At 38.4% G+C, this 12225-nt stretch overlaps 1 protein-coding gene across 4 annotated transcripts in view; it reads left to right on the plus strand.

Annotated features, from left to right (window-relative positions):
* LOC104593212 (uncharacterized) overlaps positions 1–12225 on the plus strand; it is a 62290-nt gene that overhangs the window by 21378 nt on the left and 28687 nt on the right. For 3 of the 4 annotated variants that reach the window (XM_088900183.1, XM_010252973.3, XM_010252975.3), the window contains exons 9-12: positions 1568–1678; positions 2435–2476; positions 2655–2771; positions 2848–3044. In XM_088900183.1, coding sequence (XP_088756309.1) covers positions 1568–1678; positions 2435–2476; positions 2655–2771; positions 2848–3044 — 467 coding nt within the window. The remainder of the gene's footprint in view (positions 1–1567; positions 1679–2434; positions 2477–2654; positions 2772–2847; positions 3045–12225) is intronic. The other variant, XM_010252974.3, reaches the window with a different exon arrangement.

Below are 12225 nucleotides of genomic sequence, written 5' to 3' on the forward strand. Positions count from 1 at the left end.
TCAAAGACCCATTTAGACCCCAAATACACAGCTAAGGCAACCCAAAAATCCCCAAACCAAATCCTACTTGAGAAACATAGAAAACCCCAAATCCACGTTGAATCAGGGTCTCCACCAATTCAACGTTTGAGAATTTACTCCTCTTCCCTGACTTCAAGGATGACTTTTCGCTCTTCAAATGGAAAAACAGAAATCGAACACTTGAGCGCAAGTTTTTCCATTATGCTCTCCAGTATCCTCCCCCCACTCTATTACCTCTGTAGCTGCAGAAAGAACCAGCCTCTGTCTCCATTCTTCTTTTTCCATGTTTAAAAACAATTTTTGTCCGCCATTTGAACTAGCTAAAGTCAGTTCCGAGCATGTACTCACCGAATTTTCTCCCTTTGAAAACTTTCTAGAAAGGTGCGATTCATGTGTTTCTTTCTTTACATCACAATAAAACTTTTTTGTCTTCTGTAACCTTTCCTCTTGTCTTGTCAGCATCTCCTGTAAGCTATCAGCAAAAACCTTCCAACCTCTTCTCTCCCTGCCCTCCGGAATGCAAATCAAAAATTTTTTATAATCCCCAATGACCTCTGTAATGGAAATAAACCATCCTTTCACGTTTCTTCTCATCTCCACTTCATATGTCCTCCCCTGTATATCGAAAGAACTTTTCCAACCTGTAGGTAACCCATAGAAATGACCAGAATTTATTAAACCAACCTTATTTCTTCAAATCAACTATTTTAAATTTCAATTGCAATGACTGTATTTATAGACTGAACATATGAACTCAGATGTTGCTTCATGGGGTCCAATTTGGATAAGGAAACTGACCAAAATCAATTTCTAGTTGCTTTGAAACTAAGACAAATCTGTAGGTAACCCATAGGGACACTCAATGAGGACTCTTAACTCCTAAAGAACCCCAGTAATACCTTCTAATCCTACTAAAAATAAATTAATGTAAAGACGCCAGAATAGTGATTTTATAGTAATCCTACTAAAACTAATATTTTATAGTAATAACAGGAATTATTATAACAGCAGGTCCAAAAGTTACCATAAATAGTAATTTCAATATATCGATAACATTATGGAAAACTTAAACCCATATTTATAAGATGTCTACAACTAGAAAATAAAATTTAAAAACTCAAAAATGCCAACATCCTTATCACTCAAAAATTCTGAAATTGGAGTAGGAATTGGAAAATTAATTTGTTTTTCCATATATTCTTTCCTTTCTTCCATATCTACATTAGACAGGCCCACTCAAAATTTCTTTTCTCTTCTTATAGGGATTTATTCTCTAAGGATTTATTTGTTGATTATGTAATAAATTGGATTGTGATATTTTCCCTGGTGAGGTTATCACTATATTGGATTTTGAGGTAAGAGGGTGTTCTTTTCATTGTTCTGATATAGCTTAGGTGCCATAGTAGTTCTACTGATGGTAAATTTACTTGTAAGTCAGTGAAGCTTGACTGAATGCATGGGCTTGGAGTTAAGTTTCATTTTGTAATGCATTGGGTTATGTTATCAAGCTAAATCAAAATTTGAGGTTCACCATCTGGTTTCTCAGGCTGCACAGCAAGAAAAATCAACATTCGTATCATCTTTATTGCCTCTTCTGGCAGAGTATTCTCTACAGCCATCAGTGCCTGATGCCCAAGCCATTGTTAGTAATCTTAAGGTTCGTAACTTCGTTTATATTGCCTTTCAAATATAAGGAATAGATACTTCTTAACGCCTTTCTTGTTTTATTTTATATTGGTTTGGTTTGAATGCCTTTTAATGCTAGTTTTATCATTGATTTCTCCCTTCTTTAAATTCATAAATATTTTAGATTGATTATTGTCCTAATCTTTTAATACTTCTGGGGTAGATGTACAATAGTTATTTGGAAAATGCTTCTGATAATTTTTGCAAATGCCTTTGATCATTGCATGCTTTACCTTTCTCTCTGTATTTTTCTTGGTTAGTTCTCTTCTTTGTACAAGTGGCTTACAAGTTTTTTTCATTCTCCTGATAGGAGGAATACATATGATTTTACTTTTGTGTCAAGGATCAGATTAAATAATTCTTTAGAGAGTTATCATAGAAAAATGACAATCTTTGGAATTTGGAAAAATATAAAAAATGTGGGCTATGTTTTATTACTTCCATTGACAAATCTCCTTTGATCATTCTTGTTGATAAGAAGTGTTCTTAAATGTCAATCAAACCACCACTACATTCAGACTCTTGATGTGGCATCGGTGGAAAAAATTTATTTATTTTTTGATGGGAAACAGTAACTTTCATTAAAATTTAAGGAAGTCTAGTACAACTGTCACCTTCATAATCAAGGTGACCCCTCAATCATAAAGTAGATTACAAACACGCCCAGAAGAGGTTTCATTAAAATTTATGTGAAGTGCATTTACTCTTATGGGCTTTCTTTGTGTAGGTACTATTTAAACATCTTCAGGAGAAGCTTGTTGTTACTGAGGTATGTTTGAGAGATGTACCATGGTGTTGGAACCTTCCTGATTTTCATTTATAATCGTGTGGAAATGGCCCTTCTGTTTTGGACCGTTTACCTATTTTGAGTTGGGATATTTACCATGAAAATAGATGGTTAGACACAGAGCTTTTGATATTCTTTTGCATTTGTATTCATGTCATAGGCAAAATTAAGTGAATCTCAGTATCAGCTAGCACCATGGCATTCTGATGCATTGAGCCACTCAATTTTTCCTCTGAAGTCACCAGCTCATTCCATTGGTGCAGCACTGACTACTTCAGTATGATCATTGTCTTTATGCAGTTTCTTCTTCTCTGTCATTATTGTTTCATTAAACTCCTTTGTTTCTGTGTCAGAAAAAAAATGGGCTTGAACTGGTGCCTCAGCCAACATATTCTTATGGCCAAGCACTGGTTTCTTCTCCTTCCAATGCTCAGATTACCACAGACTGGGACCCTTTGGCACATCATATCCATCCTTCTACTTCTGGTGGTGCCACTACAAAAAGTATGGATCCTGATAAATTGGTCAGGTCTTCACCATCCACAAGCAGGTCAGTTGTCTAAATATCACTAATTTGGAGTAATATATGCAGTGTACAACCTTCTCCTTCTGTTACTTGATCAGTTTTTTACATGGCCCTATTGGTCAGTGACATATTTATGAATTATGTTCTTAGGTTGTATGCTTGTAAAGCAAATATATGAAATATTTTTTTTACTATTCTACAAGAAGCATCCACATCTGCAGGAGATGATAAATAGACTTTGTTCCTTAACCAATGAACTGGCTTTTCATTGTTTGAGGTTGCAAAGAGATTAAGTATCACTTTTTAAAATATTGTCAACCTTCCTCAGGTCATCCTTCAGAGGTGCTGCTTTTATTTCCTTACTGTGTTTGGATTTGTATACAAAAATGGGTGGTTTTGGAAAACAATCCATAGGGAACTTTGGAAGAGACATTTATAAGGATGCTTGAGGATAAAGTGCCCATTCAATCATATCAAGGTTAAGGTGCTTAATTGGGATTTCATAAGAAATTTAAGGGTATTAACCACTGATGATGTCATACATGTTTTTAGGGTTGGGAGGAATTTGTTATTTGATTTTCTCCTTGGTGCTTGTGTCCAACTTGGAATGGATATCCCCTAGAATCAAACTGTTGAGCTTACATTTGTTTTTTTTTTACAAGGTGCTTGCTACTAACCACTGAACTCTGCCAGAGACATCACTATGTTTTTAACAAGGATATCATACATGTTGGTGTCTGACAAAGTGGTATAATTTGTTTTCCATGGAAACTTCAGAAAAAATGGAATAAGTTTCTTGATGAAGTGTTAGTCTGGGCCATGCAATGCCCAAAATGTTTTATTTTATTTAAACTGAGATGCATGACATGGGTTCAAATTTTTTCTTCACTGTTGTGCCAATTGGTGGAAAATTCTACTTCTGCCAGAGTCGGTCTTCTTTGTGGTTCTGTCCCAGTCACATTGCAGTCTATGCCCGAAAGGCCATTCAATTTGGATTGCTTGAGCTACAATGCTGTCTATCCGAAAGAACAAAAATATAAATTCTTCAGACTAGGATAGATAAAGAGAGAAGAGAAGAAGAGCTACATACATTTGTTGGAAATTAATGGATGAAACCATAGTGCGGTAAATAAAATTATCTCAGAATGAAAACATTCTGTCATACAAAAAATTCCCTACACAGAACAAACATAAACACCAAATAAAAAATAAATTAAAAAAAAAAAGAAACCAGAACCTTGATGTTGGGAATTGCAACCATTAGTATTTTCCAGTTATATTTTAAATATTTTCCTAATTAAAAATTGATTGTGACTTGTAGTAATGTTCTGAGTTTGACTTTGGATAGACTCATGCTTGAGGATATTCCATTGTCTTTGGATTGGTCTAGAATTTGATGGTTTGTGTGATCTTGTTGTTCTCATACATTCTACAATCTTCTATATAATTTGCATATCTCCTTTGTCAACAGTAGGGTAATCATGGCATTCTTGCGTAGTTGTATTCTGATTTGAAAAGGTCCTTTTTTATATTTTCCTTTCCTTTTTATTTCAAGAATATGATATGTTTGTGACATTTATTGGGGCAATAGCCAATAGGTATTTCTGGTGATGTTTGTTCTTCCATGTCAAAAATGGCTGGTGGCTCACCCAGAGTTTGAAGATTTGGGAGGTCTTCTGGTTATGATTTCTGTCGTACCTTATATACTGGAACTAATGCTGAATAGTGGTCTTTTTTTGCTTTCTTTTCTTGTTAGTGAAATCTCGTCATCTTGTCTTGGAACATTCCTTTTCCTTATAGTGAAATTCTTCCTTGTGATAAAAAAATAGGGGCATAAGGTATGCAGAATGTAGTGAAAGAAAATAAATCCACAATGAGTAAAAAATGAAGGTAATATTAAAGTTGCTTATTTCCTGTCTTCATGGGCATTTCAAAATTATGATTCTCTGTGACTGAAAAGAAAGACTTAAATTGCAAAACTGGTCACTCATCAAAAAAAAAAAAAAAAAAACGTGAAACTAGTTAATTGCATGAGTTATTGGTTTATGATGCATATTTGGTTATAATGTTTGTGTCTAATTACTAGTAGTGTTTTTTAAATTTATATTTTTTGGTAATTGTTTGTCTTGTGAATTAGCAGGTTGTATTTTCTCTTGAATGTTGATATTATTGGTAGTTTGTCTTTGATAATTGGCTAAAGATTTGGTTTTCCTGTTTGATGCATATTTTAGGGATATTGCTTTATAATTAAAATTAACATTATCTAATTTTAATGAAAATATGGCCTGGTGTAAAAGTAACAAAAAACTCACTGACTGCATCATTTTTTTTTGATAGGAAACGGTAACTTTCATTAGATAAAACCAGAGGAACAACTGTTGCCTTCTAAAGTAAAAGGTGACCCCTGTATAACAAATAACTTACAACACTGCACAAAACAAAACCTCCCGATTCACCCCTTGTTTTGCTAGGTTGTCAGCTACTTGCTGACTGCATCATCACAACTAACAAGTTATGTCTCATATTGGAAAAACATATGGACCAATAAATGAAAAAAAAAATTTGGGAAGGGAGTTGCAACCTATGATGCCCAGGTATCTGTACAAGGGTGTTGTATCCAAGGTTTAAAATGTCGATCAGTGGAAATGTCGGTTATCCAAATATAAGAAACATGTTGGAGATGTTGGAAATATTGTAAAATTATAGATAGGGTGGAAACATTATAAAATATGCAAAATATAGAATGATATTTTATGAAATGATAAAAGAAGCATAGGAACACCTTTTTAAATTATTACTCCAAATCATTAAACAAAGCTAAGAAACTAAGGTTATAGAAATCAACACTTGGGCTAAAACTTTGGAGTAGATTACTAATAACAAATGGTGGTGTTTTTCATCTAAGGTTGTGAACCATAGAGAAGGTAGGAAGGTTAACTAAGTAAAGCGGTTGATAAAGATCTAAGATAGCAGACTCTAAGGAAAAAGATGGAGAGGTTTGTGGAAGCTTCAAGGTGGAAGAGAAGTCTAAAGGTTGAAACTAAAGACATTTTATTCGAAGAAATGAGGATATGAGGACTTCCAAGTTTAAAGATAAGGGAGGCAAAGAGAGCTACGGTCCTGTTGGAAGGAGCTGGAGTGATGGAATGGCTGAAGAATTTTGTAAAGGAAGCAAGTTCGAAGGGTAAGCAAGCAAACTAGAGGAGTTTGATTTAGAAGGAAGGAGAAGGTATGTGGTAGAATGCAAAAGTGTAGAGAGACTGGGCCGAATGGGCCCTAGCCCATTTCTATCTTATTGATTAGTTCTTTTTGTTATTTGCTCTTAATGGGCCTTTAATTCTCTTTATGTTTTCTAAGTATGCTGCTGAGGTGGATGCCCACTTAAGGGCAGACTTGTAATTTATGTAATCTTAGTAAGATTAATAAAAGATTAGAGAGGAGAAAGAGGAGATTATCGAACTCCTTCTTTCTCCCTTCTCCCTTCTTGTTGTCTTCTTCTTCTCTTCCTCTTCTGCTTTAATTTGAAATATTTTTACTATTTTTTATTGGTCTGAATCACATCTTGGTATCGGAGCAGGTCTTCTTTCTCTTTTATTTTTTCTTTTCTTTTCCCACACACCTTTCAATTAGAAGAGTGTATAGAGAGATAAGTTTCTGATTATTCAAAGAACATGAGTCAAAATCTGGTTGTAGATTGCCAAGAAAGTGGGGCTGTTGATTTTTTTTGCCCAAAACCCTAGCCGACTAGAGAGTTTTCAGTTACAGGTTAAAGAGACTGTTTGGGTGTGGCGCTCAAGGCTTGGAAGGTTCCTTTTGATCTCCAAAAGTGGGCAGTTGCAGTTGGAAGAGGTTTGGGAAGCTCTGGTTGGAGTAGCTACTTCTCTCTTTCTCCCCGGAGGCCAGGTATAGTGAAACCCTAGTTTTGGGATTTTTAAGTGTTGGATTGACCTTAGTTAGGTCTATAAAGCTTGAAAGCCTTGTTTTTTTTTTTGTTTGATCATTGGAGCAATCTGAAGCGAGATGAAGCAGATCCCAGTGTCGGGGGTTGGTTCCATAAATTCCATTTTGACAGGCATGACTACAATCAAACTTGATGGAACAAATTATTTAACTTGGGTACAATCTATAAAGATTCATGTCTGTAGTAGAGGTAAACTAGGGTTTCTCACGAGTAGTAAGGAGAAATTGAAAGAGACTAATCCTACATATGAGAAATGGATGCAGGATAGCTACACAGTTATTGGATGGTTTGGCAAATTCTATGCAGCCCCACATAAGTCAACATTATCTTTGGATGACTTCAGCCAAGGAGATATAAAAAATCTGAAACAGGGGGAGAAGAGTGTAGCTGTCTACTACTCAATGTTGAAGTCACTGTGGCAGGAGATTGATGTTATGGAAGCAGTTGTATGGGAAAGCACCAAGGATGCAAAGACATTCAGGAAATTTGTGGAAAGAAACAGGGTGTTTGAGTTTCTTACATTATAGGACTCTACCTTGAACTAGTAGCAGTGAAGGTAGAATTTGAGAGATATGGGAGGTTAATTAATCACTTGGAGACTACTGTTGCAACTTCCTCCTCAGGCAATACCTCTTCATCTGCACTTGCCCATTAAGGTATTTGTGCTTTTGCAAATCATGCTACAGCCTCAGGTAATCATAGAATTCCTTGGATTATAGATTCTAGTGCATTAGACCATATGACCAGCATATCTAACCTTTTTTGTTCATACCAGCTCCTCTCTGGTAGAGAGAAGAGTTTCCTTGCTGATGGGTCTCTTGCTCGCATCTCTGGCAAAGGGAATATTAGAGCCTCTGACTCCCTTGTTTTGCCCTCTGTCCTTCATGTTCCCAAACTTAACACTAACCTTTTATCTATTAGTAGCTTAACTAAATCAATGAATTGCAGCGTAACCTTCTTTCCTTCTCATTGTGTTTTTCAGGACCTGAAAACTCAGAGGATGATTGGGAGTAGCCCTGAGGTGAATGGAATATATTTGTTGGATATCTCTGATCGAAGTCCTGGACCACCTGGTGGAGTCTATCTCATCAGTGGAAAGCAATGGAAAGTTGGCATGCTCGCTAGAACGTTGCAACCCGAGGTCAAAGAAACCCCATGCGACGGTCAAGGTGTTGTCCTCTGAAGATTTGGAGACATCAAGCGATGAAGAGTGTTGCAGATTCCTTCAAGTCTTCCAACATAGGCAGTGTAGATGAGGTCTAGACGCTGAATCTATTTGAAGACAAGAGCTTCCATACTGAGTTACTGTTCATAGAAGAAAGTAAGGATGCACAAGCGATCCAAGAATAGGTCGCTACTACAAATGGACTGTTGACAGATGTTATTGTATGTACTGTACACAGATTTAGTGCCCGCAGGGGTATTTTTGTAATTTCTATACCACTTGTGTTGTACGGCCAGTATAGTATAAATATAAATGCTTCACTCGCATGAAGCAAGTTCTTTTGAGGCATTAAGTCCGCCAGCCTCTTCTCTCTTCTTCCTTCTTCTCTTCCTCTTCTTTCTCTTGCTCAACATGGTATCAGAGCGGAACCGTCCAGGTCTGGAAAACAACCACCTGAGGTCACTATATTCCTGATGTTCAAAGGCAAGGAAGAGAAATCATTCTCCAGTGCTGCGGTTAGTCTCCAATGCTGAGTAGAATCAGCTTGACTGTTCAACTTCCTAGCGCAGAAAAGGGTTCTACTCGAAGTTTTTTTTTTTTCATCCTCCAGCCCAGGTGCTGGTATCTGTAGTTGCTCGGCTGAGAAGACTGTAGAAAACTATCACCTGATGTACGAAGAAGGGTTCTGGCTTGCAGAGAAGATGGTGTCCAAGAGTGTACTGCCTATCCACTATTCGGGCGACCTGGTACTCAACTGAAGTTTTTTTTATTGCTCTCTTCGATGGACTGTTAATGCCCTAAAATCTGAGTAGGGTGACTGTTCAGCTACATTTTTTTTTTCTCTTCTCTTGTGTGTTACTGCTATTCAGCTACTCTAAGTAACTGTTGATGCCCTAAACACTCAGCGACTTTTCGGCTGCCCTGAAATTGGTATCAGCCGATTAGGTGTGTGGTGAACTACCACTTTGTATTTCTGTTCCTACTGAGAAGTTGCATGAAAGTTGTAAAACTGTAGGTCATTCAGACCTGGTTACACTGCAAGTGCAGTGTTCGTATGTTGTTCTGTGGACTCCTACAAACTGTAGGTCATACAAACTAGTACTGCAGCTGCAGTGTTTGTGCTTGGTTCTCTGTGAAACTGAAAATCAGCAAGTGCCTAGTTGTGGACTGTAGCAGCTCTGTAAGGCAGTGTACCTTGGGTTTTGTGTACTCCTAAACCTGGAATCATGAATAGTGAAGATTCAGCCACATCCGGAATCTCCACAATGCTGAATGGAACGAGTGTTCGTATGTTGTTCTGTGGACTCCTACAAACTGTAGGTCATACAAACTAGTACTGCAGCTGCAGTGTTTGTGCTTGGTTCTCTGTGAAATTGAAAATCAGCAAGTGCCTAGTTGTGGACTGTAGCAGCTCTGTAAGGCAGTGTGCCTTGGGTTTTGTGTACTCCTAAACCTGGAATCATGAATAGTGAAGATTCAGCCACATCCGGAATCTCCACAATGCTGAACGGAATGAGTGGGGGCAGTGACCTATCCTTCCCTATGGCTGTTGTTCCTCTTGATGGGTTAAATAACCTAGAGTGGTCAAGAGGGATCAAGTTATACATAACTGCAAGGGGAAAAATAGGCTATATAAATGGAAGAATCAAAGAACCACCTTCTGGAAATGCTGAACATGATAGATGGAATCAGGAGAATAGTATGGTTATGTCGTGGCTCTTGATCTCCATGCAACCACAAATAAGGAAGAACTTCATGTGGGTTGAAACTGCAAATGAGATCTGGGAACAGGCAAAATCCACATATTCTGAACTACGACACTATGCCAAGATCTATCAACTGCAAGCAGCATCATCTACTTGTCAACAGGGGGAGAGAAGTTTATCAGTTTATTACTCTGACTTGACCTCTGTTTGGAAGGAGTTGGACCATTACCAGAATATTGATTGGAAGTGTGATGAAGATGCCAAATTGTATAAGAAACTCGTCTCACAGCAAAGAGTGTTTGCCTTTTTGCATGGTCTCAATCCTATCTATGAATCCATCAGAGTACAAATTCTCAGTTCTAAGGATCTTCCATCAATTCAGGAGGTCTATGCTCTTATCCAGTCTAAAGAGAGCAGGAGAAACTTGATGAACAGCACCGGAGGGGATGCAATTGTGTTGGCGGCAAAAGGGGGTGCCTCTACTAGTGGTGGATCTTCTTCCAAGAGAGGGGATCTTTAGAAGAAAACAGAAGATAAGGAGAAATTGTGGTGCACTAACTGTCAGAAGCCCCGGCACACCAAAGATACTTGTTGGGATCTTCATGGGAAACCAAAATGGGCTCAAGATCTGCCTAAGAAGCAAGGCTCGGATGTAATTAAAAGGCCCGGGCAACAAGGTACCAAGAAACACCACATGGCCAACATGGTTACCCAGGAGAATCAGCCCTCCACTTCTACTATGACTCAAACACCACATGGCCAACATAGCTACTCTGGATCTGACCCAAGGGAGGATATTGTAAACTCCTTCCGTGACCATCTAGAGCTTTATGGTAGAACAATTCGCCAGATGGATGCTCCTCCCACAACCTCATTTGCATCCACGTCAGGTAATCCTGCCACAGCTTTCCATGTTGCTTCTCACAACCTTGACTCTCCATGGATCATTGATTCCGGAGCGTCAAAACACATGACTGGTATGTCCTCTTACTTTCAAACTTATCACCCTCTTTCTGGAAGAGATAAAGTGAGACTAGCTGATGGATCATACACTTCCATAGCTGGTCAGGGAACTCTCTCTCTTCCTCTTGGCCTTACACTTTCTGATGTTCTTCATGTTCCAAAATTTCCTATGAATTTGTTCTCAGTCAGTAGTGTTACAAATTCCTTAAACTGTTCTGTGACATTTTTCCCTTCCTATTGTGTGATTCAGGATCTGGCCTCGGGGAGGACGATTGGTAGGGGACGTATGGTTGATGGACTCTATATGCTGGAGAATATGGCTGGCCTTCATGTTACAGAGTCTATGAGTCAGTTCAGAAAGAGTAAAATGTATTTGTGGCATTGTCGCCTGGGTCATTTGTCTTTTGAGTCCTTGAAAGTTGTTTTTCCAGAACTGTGTAAGTCGGTGTCTGTTTCTGATTTCTCTTGTCAAACGTGTCAGTTAAGCAAGCATTGTAAAACTCATTTTCTTCAAAAAAATAGTAAATCTAAGTTTCCTTTTCACATTGTGCATTCTGATGTGCAGGGCCCTGTTACTTTACCTTCTGAGAGTGGCTACAAGTATTTCATTACTTTCATTGACGATTATTCCAGATACACTTGGGTATACCCAATGCGAACCCGTGAGGAAGTATAAAAAATTATCCAAGATTTTTAGCGGATGATCTTCACCCAATTTCAGACCGAGATACAAATATTTCAGTCAGACAATGCAAAAGAGTTTTTTCATAGTGACCTCACGGAGTTCTTTGCATCACATGGCTCACTTCATCGGAGCTCTTGTGCCCGCACGCCACAACAAAATGGTGTGGCTGAACGGAAGAACCGACACCTCCTTGAAGTGGCACGGGGTTTACTACTTCATATGAATGTTCCCAAACGATTTTGGCTTGAGGTTGTTCTTTGTTCTACATACCTCATTAACTGAATGCCCTCTCGTTGGTTAGAGTACAAAGCCCCGCATCAGCTTCTCTTCCCTAAGGCCCCTCTTCTTTCTATCCCTCCTCGTGTTTTTGGTTGTCGGTGCTTTGTCCAAAACCTATCTCCCACTCGGGGGAAATTGGACTCTCGTGCTATCCCGTGCATATTTCTTGGCTACTCATTCTCTCAGAAAGGGTATCGTTGCTTTGATCCTGTTTCTCGGAGATTCTATGTCTCCATGGATGCTACCTTCTTTGAAGATGAGCCCTTCTTTCCTGTTTCTCCTCAGGGGGAGTGTAGGCATGAGGAGAAACTGGTTCAGCTTCCTCCTCTTCCTAATACTTCTCCTTTTCCCCCTTCTCTTCCTGATCCTCCACCTTTCTGTGTTTTTTCTCGTCGTCGTAAAGGCCAACCAAGTTCAAGAGCTGTGGAGAATCCAGAAGCTGTACC

Source organism: Nelumbo nucifera, chromosome 3 (genome assembly GCF_055504915.1).
Source record: "Nelumbo nucifera cultivar China Antique chromosome 3, China Antique-T2T, whole genome shotgun sequence".
Classification (NCBI taxonomy): Eukaryota; Viridiplantae; Streptophyta; class Magnoliopsida; order Proteales; family Nelumbonaceae; genus Nelumbo; species Nelumbo nucifera.